At 36.4% G+C, this 15,818-nt stretch overlaps 2 protein-coding genes across 3 annotated transcripts in view; both read right to left on the bottom strand.

Moving 5' to 3' along the window:
• Positions 1–9: 9 nt before the first annotated feature.
• Positions 10–5,955, bottom strand: LOC137646935 (uncharacterized). Of its 2 annotated transcripts, none has more exons than XR_011045498.1 (5): positions 5,772–5,955; positions 3,484–3,569; positions 1,739–1,793; positions 1,281–1,454; positions 10–541 (listed from the first exon to the last, which is right to left on the bottom strand). XR_011045498.1 is itself a non-coding variant. In XM_068380007.1 (5 exons), exons 2-5 carry the CDS (start codon positions 3,566–3,568, stop codon positions 414–416), a joined length of 447 nt encoding a protein of 148 aa, XP_068236108.1. In that variant the 5' UTR covers position 3,569; positions 5,772–5,955; the 3' UTR covers positions 10–413. The 2 variants fall into 2 exon arrangements, 1 of the variants encoding a protein (XP_068236108.1); XM_068380007.1 differs by having other exon boundaries at positions 1,281–1,459.
• Positions 5,956–14,171: 8,216 nt separating this feature from the next.
• The window catches only part of LOC137646698 (uncharacterized), a 38,342-nt gene continuing 36,695 nt past the window's right edge, over positions 14,172–15,818 (bottom strand). Inside the window, exons 9-11 of the mRNA XM_068379806.1 lie at positions 14,829–14,952; positions 14,335–14,462; positions 14,172–14,177 (exon numbers count right to left, since the gene is read on the bottom strand). Of these exons, the coding sequence (XP_068235907.1) occupies positions 14,172–14,177; positions 14,335–14,462; positions 14,829–14,952 (258 nt within the window). The remainder of the gene's footprint in view (positions 14,178–14,334; positions 14,463–14,828; positions 14,953–15,818) is intronic.

Raw genomic sequence — 15,818 nt, 5'->3', positions numbered from 1 at the left:
GTAGGCCAAGTTAACTGCGTCCGGAAGCCAAATGTAATTATCGAACTGTCGCATGAGGCACGGGGACCAATTAAGATATGAAGACGATCCGAATGGGTTGTAACGAAGGCACTTGGTTTCTTCGTGCCCATCGCCACCGAAGTAATTCGCTTGCCAAGCCATGGACCCGGCGAGGTCTCCGACGTCCAACGTCCAGTCGAAATAGGGCACTGTCAAGTCACAGTGTCCGTTGTCTTGCAAGACCAGTTCCACGACCCACAAGAAGTAACGATGCCACGGTAAGTAGGAATTTGTCCCAGAGAAATGGGGTAGGTGGCTGGCATACACCTCTGTTAGGCTGTGCCAGCTTACTCCGTCTTCTTCGGCGGCCAGGCGAGAGAGGGCATTGACATAGAGATCCATTTCATTTCGAGTTAAATCTCGAAATTCCTTTCGAGCGAGAGAAGATTGCCGTGACTCATGCACGTGAAGGTCCCACTCCGCTGACAACGGCAGGTGTGACAAGAGGACTTCCGGACTTCGCCGACTTCGTAATGTTGATCTGTTTATAAAAGAAATGTTAAGATACATATTTGATTTAAGAATATTCATTGCCACAATTCCAATATCGTTCGGTTTTAATGTTCATCCACAAAGGTTATATGCAAAAAGGAGAAAGGATTTTTTACTTCACAATAAACAAAACTTAAAACAATAATTTACATGTAAAGAAATTAGTTCAGACAAATGCAGCCATAACCGATATGACAATGAAAATAAATAGAGATTAAGAAATTGATAAAACTTATCCATTGCAGATTTTAGTTTATCATAATTCTATATAAAAACTTCCATTTTTGTCTGTAAAAGATACCCGTCAACTCGTGCAATATACTAACGTTCATCATAAAAATAATATTTAAATAAAGAACAGTTTCCCACTTTAAACTGGAAACATTGATAGAGCGCGTTTCAGAAAAAAAAACATACATAAACCACTTCTTTTTAGATTAAAATATCGAATAAAAAAAAAACATACGTTATCACACGAAGGGGTTTAGAAAAAAATAAAAGTTAGAATTTTTAATATAGCAAAAACACATATGAGTCACATCAATAACCAAGCCATCAGCATAATAAAATAAGCATTGATACAGTTTGTTTGAGGAAAAAAAAAACACATAAATGTATTTGAATGAAACTATTAGAAAACCCGTACGTCATCACACAAAAGATTTAGAAAAATTAAAATTAGAATCCCAAATATAGTAAAAATATATTATATGAATGAAGTCACTTACCAAGGAATCGGCAGCCACAGACAGGGGGTGCTGGCGTCGGCTTATTCGATACTCCAGGGGTGAAAGTGACCGCCTGAACCTTCTCCTCCTTGCCCTTGACATTACAGGTGTCTTTAAGGGTCTGGATGCAGCTCCACTTCCAAAGACGATTCCTGGTACTCTGTCGGTCATCGTCTGCCCTTCAGGAGAACGAAGTAGTAAACAGGAGGTCCTTATTCAATGACGTCACAAATTGGATTACAATTTACGAACTTGAAGCATTTTTCATTTTTGTCTTTGGAAAACTTAGAATATTTAAAAAGGAATTTAATCCTATACAAAGGGATTATAAAGGATTTCAAATTACTGACCTGAAACATAATGCTATTTAAAACTCTAGCATACATAAATAGAATCAAAACTATAGTTCAATAGAAGTAACTAACGTATTCGAAACTAACTAGGTGTTACTAAATTACCTGACAGGTCGTAAGCAGTCCAGATCTTTTGGGTTAAGAATGGACACTTTGGTATCTGAAAGAGGAGGTATTATTGTCAAGTTTGTTTTTTACGAATTATCTTGCATAAAAATCCTCAATTTTGAATCGAGAGAGAGAGAGAGAGAGAGAAGAGAGAAGAGAGAGAGAGAGAGAGAGAGAGGAGAGAGAGAGAGAGAGAGAGAGAGAGAGAGAGCCAGTACCCAGTTTCCCTTAAAATTGGCTCTGTTGTCTTGGCGAGAAGCGAACGTTAGATTTCGTTTTCGAAAGAACCTGAAATTTTGACCAAAAAGTTTTCTTAGACGTCCAATGGATTGGGAGGAATATTTTCATCTTTCATTTTTATTTTCCAAAGGTAATATTCCCACGGCATTCTCCCTTTTCTTTCAAATGACGTTTCATATTTGATTTTTGTCAATTTCCTCCAGTTACTGATATTTTCCTTTTGATTCTTTCATTCTCTACTGGTTCTTTGATTTATTTTTATATCTTTATGTACTTCTGATAGTTGATATCAAATGATATAATACAATTTCTTTAAAGTAAAAATTTTCATATGTATAATTCCATATTTAAATAAGTCCATAGCTTTTATAATGCCATTTTTTTAAATTCATTCAATCAAATAGTTGTTTCCATAAGCATTAAACTCAAGATTGCATTTAAAACTGTTGCTAACATCTATTCCTAGACTATAATCTCTCTCTCTCTCTCTCTCTCTCTCTCTCTCTCTCTCTCTCTCTCTCTCTCTCTCTCTCTCTCTCTCTCTCTCTCAAATTTGATAATCTGCTTTGCATTCGCAATCCTCTGTTCAAAAGTTTCGTTTTAATACTTTCCCTTCTTTCTGGACAATTGTCTTTTTTGCATTTCATCCACCAAACCCCTTTCATCTTATTATCATTTCTATTTTTATCTGCACCCCTTCGTACTACTTAACATTTACCCGTTTCTTCCACTTCCGTCCCTTTGTTTAAAGATCTTTTCTCGATTCTTTTCATCTCTTTTTCCGGATGCTCAACTTTGCTTCATCTCCTCTGGATTGTTTTTAATCATCATGACAAGAATCTGCTTTCAATAGATTACCTCTCTCTCTCTCTCTCTCTCTCTCTCTCTCTCTCTCTCTCTCTCTCTTCTCTCTCTCTCTCCTCTCTCTCTCTCTCTCTCTCTCTTTCTCTCTCTCTCTCGTGCTGATCGAATTATTTTCAACAGATTGGTGAAACGTCCTCCTGAATATGCACTTTGTTTTCTATCTATTCTCCTTTGTAAAAGGCAAAATTTGAGATTTACTCAGAACTGGTATAATTTTTAATCTTCCCACATATAAATTTAGATAGAAATATTCATACGTACTCTACATGCATACTTTATTGTTGACATAATTGATCTCTGCCTTTCATGCTTTTATGAAACCGAAAATCAATCAAATACATGTAAAAGGAAATGCACTTTCACACTTGAATTAGATATTTACAACAGTACGACAATATAAATCATAACTGTTTATGATACAGGACTGAGCTTTTGATAATCTTTGAAAAGCTTAAGGCACTACTGTATGTCAAGTAGGCTTAAATTAATATATTAAAAAAATTGTTAGAATAAATCCTTTAGTGTGTGATAGAGAGAGAGAGAGAGAGAGAGAGAGAGAGAGAGAGAGAGAGAGAGAGAGAGAGAGAGAGAGAGAGAGAGAGAGTTATAACGTAAGTCCCAATCGACAATCAAAGTACCTGAATTATTCAACATAGCCTCAGGCGATCCAAAGTTGGATTCGTTGGGGCCTCCGTTCATTAGGCCAACATTCACTTGGTCCATGCTGCAAGATAATAATAATAATAATAATAATAATAATAATAATAATAATAATAATAATAATAATAATAATAATAATAATAATAAAATTAAAGCAACAAACAACAACAACAACAACAACAATAATAATAATAATAACAGATTTAAGATTAAAGAGGCAAGTTCATTGAATTATGCTTTTTTATTTGAAAACAAGGCAGATTTACAGATTATATTCATAGATTTTATTTAGTAATAACCACAACTTAATTTCCACAAAAAGTTACTGACCTTAAATTTAAACTCCAGCGTACTTGAGAAGTAAAATAAAATATATGAAGCATAAAATATCAGTCTTTTTAAAACAGTGGCTAGATGAGTTGGAAGACCCAGGCTTACATGGCTGAGAACTAGGAAAAGGGAAGTGGGAAATGATGAGTGGAGAATAAATTGAATTAAAAGCTCAAGGTAGAGACGACAGGCAAAATCTAACCGAGGCCCTTTGCGTCAATAGGCGTAGAAAGGAGATGATGATGATGATGGTGCCAACCTACAAGAAGGAAACACAACAATCCATACAGATTCCAGAGGAGCCATCCTGGCTCTCAACACAAAGAACCCTCGGAGAATGTTTACCTCATCACAGCAATTCAGTTCCTAGCCTTAGCCCATCAAAGCAAACACAGGCAAGTAACCTTGAATTGGATTCCAAGTCTCACCGGAATCTCTTGGCAATGACGAGGCCGACTACCTAGCCAAATCAGCCTTAATGTGCCAGACTATAAGCATCACTCTACAACCTTCACTTGAAACCATCAAGAATCAAATGGCTGCCTACTGTAACGTCCAAAAGACAAGTGAAGTAAGGCGAGCCTTCCTAGATGGATCAAGATCTGCAAAATGGTATATTGAAGCTACAAGCATATCACCACACCCAATTGCAAGACAAACACCCCGCCAGGTCGCAGTTATCAGCTGCAGACTGCGACTGGGATATCTATGCAGCTGGCAAATCATCCTGGACAACGGTGAAGACCCAGCAACACAGCAATAGACTAATAAGACCGTGCAATTACTGTGAACAAGACACAGAAGAACCCCTACAGCACTACCTATTGCACTGTCAGGAAACGAGCCTACTTCGGCAGGATCTCAACCCCAACAATCCTGCAACTGCAACAGCAATTGTCAGGCACATAATTGCCAATGTTGATGCATTCTCAGCCTTTCTCCGCAGCTACCCTCCACCGAGATAACGTAGTAACAGCACCAGTTTGCAACCTAAGTTACCCTTTCACCCCCTCTTTAGCTTCTCTGTTGGAATTTATCTTAATTTCAACCTTACTTATATTTAATAAACAAACAATTGTTTAACAACCAAAACAACTTACATTAAAGAGATTTAGTGTTAACTGTATTCCTTATAGGAAACAGTCTTGTTTTCCCGTCTTTATTTTTCAAGAGTTTCGGACAAAGTGAATAAAAGCGGAGTTGTTGACAATTTTTTGGTTTCTAACATCTCTTCCACTTGCAATCTCTCTCTTTTCAGTTCAGGTATCCCTCCCAACCATTAATCTATAGACGTCTCAATAACTACAATTACAAGTAACTCTTTATTTATATTTTTGTTCTAGATTTTACAGGTACAGGAATGTTTATTCCACCATTTCCCTACTACTCAAGCAGCTAACAACTCCCTCCTTTCAGCTCTCTCTCACTCAGCTGAAATCTCACACTATTCCTCTACCTAATAACTTAAGCTTAAACCACTACGAAGTTTTTCACTTCACCTATACCAATATCTCCAATTAAAACTTTTCAACTCCTTCCCCGAGCACTCCTACTTATCGGGACTTACTACTATAACTCTTTTTCTCTAACTAAAGACTGGAGCCAGTGGGCTCTTGCGAAGGATATCCCCTTCCCGCTGTCACCTTCTTCCTACTCTAAACAGGCATGCAAACCATCCCCTGTTCCCATCCAAAACCAAAAACCTAACCCAAAATCCTAAAATAAAAGTTGCAGAATACCCCCCATCCCAACTACCTATCACAAAAATCCTACCAAAACACCTACGGGCTGCAAGAATGCAAGGGCCCGTGTCTGGCCGTAAGGGCCAGGCAATATTCAACAACAACAAATGATGAAAACAGTGGCCAATATGACCCTTAAAATAAAGACTTAAAACTGCCTATTATGAGCCATGGAATTCAGTACTCTTACTTACCTGATCTGAACCTGTCTTCTGAAGCAGCATGTCCCTCTAGTACAAGCATCGATGCAAGCCTTGTGAGAGAGGTGGTTGTTAGAGTTGCCGCCACACCCAGAATACGTGAAGGGAGCGCAGTTTCCCTCCTCTGGATCATAGAACCAGCGCTGGGATGTCTCTCCTACGATTGCCTACGGGGCATTCTCCTAGTCATAGAAAATTTTGGCGCTTTAGAAAAAGTGGAACCGCTAACCCAGGAGATTGTATGCTTCAGAAATAATGGGCAGCAGGGCAGTCTCCAAGCAAAGGACATTTTGGTTTTAGAAACAATATCACTAACACTTGAATTTTGGCACTTAAGAAAAAGTGGGACCGCTAGCCCAGGACATTTGGACGCTTCAGAAATAATGGCAGCAGGGCATTCTCCTAACCAAGGACATTTTGGATTTAGAAAACAATAACAATAACACTTGATATCAATGTGACCCGGTTGTTGTTTGGGGTCAATGAAACTTATATAAAATTAAACAGAGATATCTTTAAAAATTGACATTGATCGCCATTCCATATGATCTCGAGAGGTATTCTCCTAGGCAAGGAATTATTTAGATATCTGATTAACTGGTCTAAGTTCATGATCCCCGTGACCCCTTAGGTCATTCTGACCAAGAATAATCAATAACTAAATCAATTGAATGGTCATTACATATAAACCTATCAAATATTCTCTTAACCATAAAATTATTTGATTAACTATTCAACTAATTGTGGTAATCTAATGGAAACGTCCGTGCCTCGTGATGTGCTGGACTGGGGTTCGAGACCCTCTCAAGCTCGATGGTTTCTTGTAGTGTTTGTAACCTCACCATCCTTGTGAGCTAAGGATGGGAGTGTTTGGTGGAGCTTACAGGTCTACCTGTTGAGTCACTAGCAGCCATTGCCTGGCCCTCCTTGGTCCTAGCTTGGGTGGAGAGGGTGCTTGGGTGCTGATCATATGCATTTATGATCAGTCTCTAGGGCATTGTCCTGCTAAACCATTGTCACTGTCCATTGCTTCTGCTATTCACGAGCGACCATTCAACTTATTCTCTTAACCATATTAATATTAGAATAACTAATTAATTAGTTCCAGATTATTCTCTTAAACATAGAATTATCTTAAGTAATTAACTAGTCCCAATTTATTCCCTTAACAACAGAATTATTTGAATAACTAATTATTTAACTGGTCCTAGGGAACATTCTTCAAATCAAGTAGAATAATTAAGGAAATTAACTCAAAAAAATCCCAACTTCAGAAATTGTTGGCCATCATTCTAGCAGGGGAAGTTATTCGGAAACTAAAAATTCATTCAATTAAGCTCAAATTACTTACATTTAGGGCATTTTTTTACCTAAGAAATTTATTAATTGATCAACTGAAGAGTAAGGTTCTATCTACTGTAACTAATGTATATATCATCAACCAGATAAATTGCATAATTAATAATTCGAGTAATTACAGGTAACTAAAGCTAATTAACAATGACTATAACATAGCCCCATAATCTTCCCCTCAAACTTTTTCAATAACTTTTGTTTCGACACAAGAGTTGTACTCAAAATCTTTATTACTTAATGATGATTCATACATAAAACTAAGAAGATGAAAAAAAATATTTTTCATTGGAGGTATAGTTTGACACATTAGTCCACACATCATTAGTATAAGGAGAGAGAGAGAGAGAGAGAGAGAGAGAGAGAGAGGAGAGAGAGAGAGAGAGAGAGAGAGAGACTTGAAATAGTCCATACCTGTTAAACATTAAGTTCAATGCTGATTAAACAAAGCGAGAGAGAGAGAGAGAGAGAGAGAGAGAGAGAGAGAGAGAGAGAGAGAGAGAGAGAGAGAGAGATACTTGAAACAGTCCATACCTGTTAAACATTAAGTTCAATGCTGATTCAACAAAGCAAATGAGGAAGAGAGAGAGAGAGAGAGAGAGAGAGAGAGAGAGAGAGAGAGAGAGAGAGACTTGAAATAGTCCATACCTGTTAAACATAAGTTCAATGCTGATTAAACAAAGCAAGAGAGAGAGAGAGAGAGAGAGAGAGAGAGAGAGAGAGAGAGAGACTTATGAAATAGTCCATACCTATCAGGTAATAAGGTCAAAGATGATTAAACAAAGCAAATGAGAGAGAGAGAGAGAGAGAGAGAGAGAGAGAGAGAGAGAGAGAGAGAGAGACTTGAAACAGTCCTTACCTGTTAAACATTAAGTTCAATGCTGATTAAACAAAGCAAGAGAGAGAGAGAGAGAGAGAGAGAGAGAGAGAGAGAGAGAGAGAGAGAGAGAGAGAGAGAGAGAGAGAGAGAGACCATACCTGTTAAACATAAAATTCAATGCTGATTAAACAAAATAAGAGAGAGAGAGAGAGAGAGAGAGAGAGAGAGAGAGAGAGAGAGGAGAGAGAGAGAGAGAGAATCTCTCAACATAATCCAAAGCACCTTGTCCCCTAAGTCACGTACCTGGGTCTGTCATCAGGAAAGCAATTTGGCACGGGCAGTGTGATTACAGCGACGACCTTGAAAATTGCTCGGGCAAAGGCAGCTGTATCCAGGGGAAGCTGCTCTTGCACGTGTCTTGACTGGCATACAAATGCCGCCATTCATACAGGGAGAACTCCAACACGGGTCTAAGAGATAAGGTGTCGATAGGGAATCTTTAGAGAAGTGGGAAACTTATGATGGTATGGTAACTTTTTAGTTGACCTGCCTTATAAGATATGCATAGGCTACCTGCCTTTATCTATATATCTAATCTAGTAATCTATCTATCTATTTATGTAGGTATATATAAGCAAGTCTTTCTGGGTGAGGCTGCTCTATCCAGTACCGTGAATATGTATTGTGTTTCCAGTTTTCAAAATACATATCAAAGAATTAAAAACAATAAATCTACCATCGTATTCGACGGAGTTTATAGAATCATCATTATCAGATGACGGTAACTAGTTTTACCAAAGAGTGTAATACTGGACAATATGCCAGGAGCGATTCTTACCAAACGTGAATCAAGCGCAATTACCATTTAGTCACAATGTCGAATTTATCAATGATGTGAATTTTTCTGTATTACAAAACAACTGTACCGTATTGCTACAGCCAATATTACTGAAACATACCTTCATTTTGCTGCTCCCTCCATAATATCTCACAGGATTCACATATTTGATAACTGGAATAGTATTATTGGCAGCAGAAGCCTCAGTTGGACTGGAGGAGTTTGGAGGGGACGGTCATATTCCTGTTCATGAAGCCTTCAATTAGTTCGGCAGAACACACGGATGATCGACCACAGCTTGCACCACCAGGCAAACACTCCGGCGTTTTACCCCAGCGATTCCAGCCCCTGAAGTAATGAGGACGAGAACGCTGTCATTTGAATAAGCAATTATATCAGTTGTTATTATTATTATTATCATTATTATTATTATTATTATATTATTATTAATCATTATTATTACAAGTTGAGCTATAACCCTAGTTGGAAACGCAAGATGCTATAAGCCCAAGGGCTACAACAGGGAAAAATAACCCAGTGAGGAAAGGAAACAGGGAAAAAATAACCCAGAGTGAGGAAAGGAAACAGGGAAATAAACTGCAAGAGAGGTAATATACGATCAAAATAATATATTCTAAGAACAGTAACAACATTAGATTAGATATTTCATATATAAACGATCAAGATTTAAAATAAATAAAAGGAAGAATAGAACAGCTTGCACGAGTGTACCCTCAAGTAAGAGAACTCTAATCCAAGACAGTGGAAAGCCCATGGTACAGAATCCTATGCACTAGCCAGGACTAGAGACAGTTTGATTTTTGGAGTGTGTTTCTTCTAGAAGAGCTGCTTAATATAGCTAAAGAGTCTCTTCTACTCTTAACAAGAGGAAAATAGCCATTGAACAACTACGTTGCAGTAGTTAACCCCTTGAGCGAAAAAAAATTTGTTTTGGTAATCTCAGTGTTGTCAAGTGTATGAGGATAGAGGAGAATGTGGAAAGAATAGGCCAGACTATTCGGTGTATGTGTAGGCAAAGACAAATGAGCCGTAACCAGAGAGAGAGGGATCTAATGTAGTACTGCCTGGCCAGTCAAAGGACTACTACAAATAATTCTCTCGCAGGAGAGTTGTTTTGGCAGCTTGGTACTCGTTCATATGTGTCAGGGTGTATGTCAGATGGTTCTGCTTCAATACAAAAAATTAAAGAATCGTATTATATCCGCAAACTTGGCTTGAAAAATGGCTATTTCATCCAGTTTCCTGTCTTGTGACGTCTTATTATGTCCTCGTATATATACGAGCATGTATAATGAACATACCTATGAGAAGCTAAACTGAAATCATTCTTATCTTCACAAAGTGAAACAACAAATTCTGGTATCTAACTATAAAAGTCAACAAAACTGAAAATTTGCTGAACCACCACTTAGCATTTCATAAAAATGTAGTAAAAATCATTCCAAACCTTTATGTTCTCCGGAAGACGATTTGATACATCGTCCTCTTGAAATTCAAGCCTGTCTTCAAATTCGGTATTGTTTTTGCCACGTTAATGCTTTCCAGATGGCTTGTAACTCTTTCATTCCATTTCCCTTCATATGTTTCGTCTTCGCTGCTATTGGATGACTTCCATGCTGATCCAACAGTGGGTCTCTTCATCATCATAATTAGTTCCTGAAACATTGAAAGAAATGAAGAAATATAATAGATATTCGTGGGAGAAATGCGACCAGAGATTGTATAGAGTAATAGTTTTTATACATTCATATGCTTTTGGAGCATATTTGATAATTTGATGATATATATATATATATATATATATATATATATATATATATATATATATATATATATATATATATATATATATGTGTGTACATATAGATTTCTATGTCATACATACATACATACATACATACATACACACACACACACACATATAGTATATATATATATATATATATATATATTTATATATATATGTGTGTGTGTGTGTGTGTGTGTGTGTGTTTATTTATACATTTATATAAATGTATGTATGTAAAGTAGGTATGAATATCAGCCAGTTATGCATCATGCAAAGCCAAGTGTTTCCTCGCAGAGGCAAGAGAACAGCCAGCAAAACACCATCAATTAAGAAACCCCTCCCGAACAAGCAGCGAGAGCATGATTAATGAGGGCGATGTGTATTAATTAGCATCCGTCTGTTGTACAGGGTCGCTTGACAGATGACGTTCTCATTAGCCGAGGTTAAGGAAGAAAGGAGACAGGGGAGTTAAAGGAAGAAAGGAGACAGGCGAGAGTTAAAGGAAGAAAGGAGACAGGGGAGATATAAATGGAGGACATTTCGAGCTGAAAACTCTTCCACTCGACTTTGAAAGAACGGAGCTCGGTGTGTGGGGTGGAAGATTCGCGAGAAAGCCATGTTAATATTTTGTAGGAGCGAAGAAGTGGGAATTTGTGAATTGAATACCTCTCAATATTTAGATTTAATCTAGAAACGGTGTTGACGACAATTAAATTCGAAAACTCTCTAAATAGGAAGATGCGTATATTTATCAAAGACCATGAAATCTGCATTATGTTGTCTATCGAATAAAAAACCACACACACACTATATATATATATATATATATATATATATATATATATATATATATATATACACAGTATATATATATATATATATATATATATATATATATATATATATATGCACATATGTATGTGTTTTGTGTATATACAGTATATACTGTTTAATATTAATATACTGTACATACATACACACATACATATATATATACATATATATATATATATATATATAGAGAGAGAGAGAGAGAGAGAGAGAGAGAGAGAGAGAGAGAGAGAGAGGAGAGAGAGAGAGAGAGAGAGAGAGAGAGAGCATTTACCCTTATAAATTTTCATAGGCTGTATATTTTGCTCACCAACACCTACGTTCGTCCTTGCCGATTATTGGCCATAATCAACTATGCATCAGGTATATCAAATAATGATCAGACTTAAGCCCCTGGTTTATGCACAAGGTTTTCTAATATGCACATGTTTGATAGTGCTTGCTTATTACATGATCCGCCCCTAATTTTAGGTTGTTAAGAGTTATCATTTTTACTATTTTTAACCAACCTAAAACCCTGGTTGAAAAAGTAGAATGATATAAAGCCAGTACTCCAATAGGGAAAATACCCAAGGGAGGAAAGGAAATAAGAAAATAAATAAACTATATAATTAATGGATAAAAAAATGAAAAAAATAATAATCTAAGATCAGTAACGAAGTTAAAATAGATACATAATATATAAAATATAGACTGAGACTTATATTAACCTGTTCAACAGAAAGTAGATTATAAAATATCTGAACTTCTGAAGCTCCACTGATTCAAATGGCAGATTAGGAAGATTTGAGTTTGTGTGAAAAATAGTTTAAAGAAATCATCGTTGTTTTAATTTTTATCATTAATCATCTCACTTTTTTTAGGTTCCTTTTTGTGATTCATTAATATGACTCTTTCATTTTTTAAATAATTTACCAGTTTGAAGGAAAAGGTCTTATAAATATAATCTCATTTACGAATAAGTCTGACATTACCTCATTTATTAAAAGTCTTATATTATCTCATTTACTAAATTATTTGATATGATCTCATTTACGGAAAGGTCTGTAATTACCCCAATTACGGAAAATCTCAGAAATTCCCCCCAATTACGGAAAATCTCAGAAATTCCCCCCAATTACGGAAATCTCAAAAATTCCTCCAATCACGGAAAAAACTCAGAAATTACCCCAATTACGGAAAATCTCAGAAATTAGCCCAATTACGGAAAATCTCAGAAATTCCCCCAATTGCGGAAAATCTCAGAAATTATCCCAATTACGGAAAATCTTAGAAATTCCTCCAATCACGGAAAATCTCAGAAATTATCCCAATTACGGGAAAATATCAGAAATTCCCACAATAGACGAAAATTGAATGAAATTACTTCATCAATGAAAATATCTAAAATTACCAAATGAAATATCTTATTTACATTTATATGCTAGTTTGAGATCTATCAAACAGGCGATAATAATTCAATTATTGCTAAAAATATTAACTTTATTAAAATTTGATTTGTTTGCAACGTTAAGCAAACAGAGTCACACCGAGAAAATGAACTAAAACTTTGAAATCCATTAATTTTCAAGAAATAGCATCGGCAGGGTAGAAAAGAAACTAGCTAGTTAGAAAGAAAAACGACATTGAGTTATAGTACCACTATATTATGGAAGAAAATTGTATTGTAGACGTAATTGCACCCATAAAACTCTCATTGTCCAATTATTATTATTACTATTATTATCATTATTATTATTATTATTATTATTATTATTATTATTATTATTATTATTATTATTATTATCATTCCAAATATTTCACATACATGCTTCTATTTCTCAAGCACATTTACATTACCCTGGGTTGGCCGTAAAGCATCTGAAGCAAAGAGTCGGTGACTTTGCCCAGTTCCTCTCCTCTCACTTCTTCAGGGGGATCCAGACAATCTCCTCCCCAGGTCTGGTAGAGGTAGGTTCCGCAGGACCAGCTCCTGGGCCAAACGTCCTCCAAGGTCAAGCTGTTATGATAGGGGAAGACCGGTTAGATAATAAAAGTTTGTGTGGGTCCTGGATACTAGACTCGACTTAAAAAGGATGAATTTCCAGCTACGATGGATGGATAGATTTATGAATGTTGGGTCCAGGGAGCTTATTCAGCGCTTTGGTGTAACTGCTAGAGGTGAACTGACATCAATAACCCGCTAAGGAATGCAATTTAAGGTTTAAAGGCCGCTCATGAATGGCAGAGCAAGAGACAGTGATAATGCCCTAGCTAGAAGAGCAATGCTCTGTAGACTGATCATATATACACGAAATCAGAGCAGAAGCCCCTTCTCCAGCCAAGTTAGGACCAGGCTGGGCCAGGCAATGGCTGCTGATGACTCAGCAGGTAGACCGAGAGGCTTCCTCAACACCCCCCCCCCCCCCCATCCTTTAATCACAAGGATGGTGAAGTTGCAGACATTACAAGAAACTCTCGAACTTGAGCAATTCAATTGAAATTAATTGGAATAAGGTTTTTGATTGGATAAGATTCTTTTTAGTGAGATTTGTTGTCTTTTATTGGGATAAAACTATGTTCTGGGTCATTAAATCTCCAACTTTACACAATAAAGTATTACGATATTTTTGACGACGGGAAAAGCAGCAATTTCATTGTGTGGTGTCTCAAAGTAAAATCAAAAGCTCTTGAAAAAAAGGGGAAAGCTATTCCCAAGAATTGAGATTAATTTGATATGATATAGCTGATATAAAGATAGATTTAGAACTAAAACACATTATCATATAACATTGTCTGTTTATATGATAATGTAGAGATAAGATAGAAAACTGAACACTAATCCAAAAAAATAGTTACCTGCATAAAAAAGAAATAAATAAATAAACCACCAAAGAAGAAAAAAGATAATTGCAAAAAGCGATACTTTCTTAAAAGGAGCAAGAAGTGTCAGAGACGCATATTCCGGGACATCCAGATGGTTACGTTGCCAGAAAGTCCAGATCTTGTCAATATAGGCTGCCATGAAGTAGAAGATCGGCTCTAGTGGCATATCTGAAATATTTTAGGGGGAAACTATATTTAAGTGTACAAAGGCATTATATTCTAACATACTTATGTATGTATTATTTTTCTAAATGATTAATATTAATCTTAGTGCATTACCACATGCACTGATTGTACCTGATTATGGTAGAAAAATTATATTAGAATAAAGTAAGTGATATTGTTAAAACTTTTGCTTACGTCAAGTATTAAATACATTGATTATCTATTATAAAAAAAAAGTTATTCTTAAAGAAATGGCCTTTAAAACAGCTTTATACCTTACTTGATTCTTTTAAAGAAGAGAAAAATGTGTCAAATTCAAGTTACCTAGCAAAATAGAAACTAAATAAATACAAAACAAAGACATCGTACCAGTGGAAGCGAGTTCTCTTTCAATGCTGATCATTACTTGTGACACCTGCCGCCAGAGGGCTGAGGACATGGTCTCAAAATCGTCATGAGTTAATGCGAGAAGCAAATCTGCAATAGTTCCCACCTGCGGAGCGAAAATGACCACAGGTTTATTCATGAGGGACAAGGACAACAGATTTTCCAAAATAAACATTTGAATATATTTTATATAGTTCTGACGAGAAATTCTTATTTTCCAGACAATACGGATAATCTGCTCCTTTGTTGATTAGTGCTTTAAAAAAAAGGACAATTCTGGATTAGGAACATGTTATTTGATGTGTATATGCAATGTTTACTTGCATTGCAGCATGGAAGGACTACAAAATACAATTGTTTAGTCTTAAAAATGGGAGCCATTTAAAGAACTTAGCGCTGGTGTAATCCTCAAGGTTTATGCTGTCCAGGAGAGAGAGAGAGAGAGAGAGAGAGAGAGAGAGAGAGAGAGAGAGAGAGAGAGAGAGAGAGAGAGCTTTCAACTATTGTAATGGGGGATATATTCAGAAAAAAACTGTGCCGGATGCTGAGAGAGAGAGAGAGAGAGAGAGAGAGAGAGAGAGAGAGAGAGAGAGAGAGAGAGAGAGAGAGAGAGAGAGAGAGAGAGTGTGTTACAATTGTTCTTTTGATTAAAGTAATCAAGATGGACTTGACTTTAGCACCACAACTCACCGCGAAACTTAAATGTCAATGTTATCTTCGTTTTCCCTTAATGATCATCCCAATCGAAGGTCTTTTATATCAAAGAAGTCTAGATTAGACACTTTTCGGTTCATGGCATTTGATCCACAAAGTCCAGGTGCTGGGACCGGGCAAGCCATTCAGAGACGAAGTGCAATAGAGGGTAAACCACGCAGTTACACTGACAGGTTAAAGTAAGAAGAAAACTTGACTTAAGTATAAGATAGAAGAAAAGTTAGATGAGGTAAAAGTTAGAAGAAAACTTATATTAGG

Source organism: Palaemon carinicauda, chromosome 9 (genome assembly GCF_036898095.1).
Source record: "Palaemon carinicauda isolate YSFRI2023 chromosome 9, ASM3689809v2, whole genome shotgun sequence".
Taxonomy (NCBI): Eukaryota; Metazoa; Arthropoda; class Malacostraca; order Decapoda; family Palaemonidae; genus Palaemon; species Palaemon carinicauda.
This window is presented reverse-complemented; position numbering and strand designations above follow the sequence as displayed.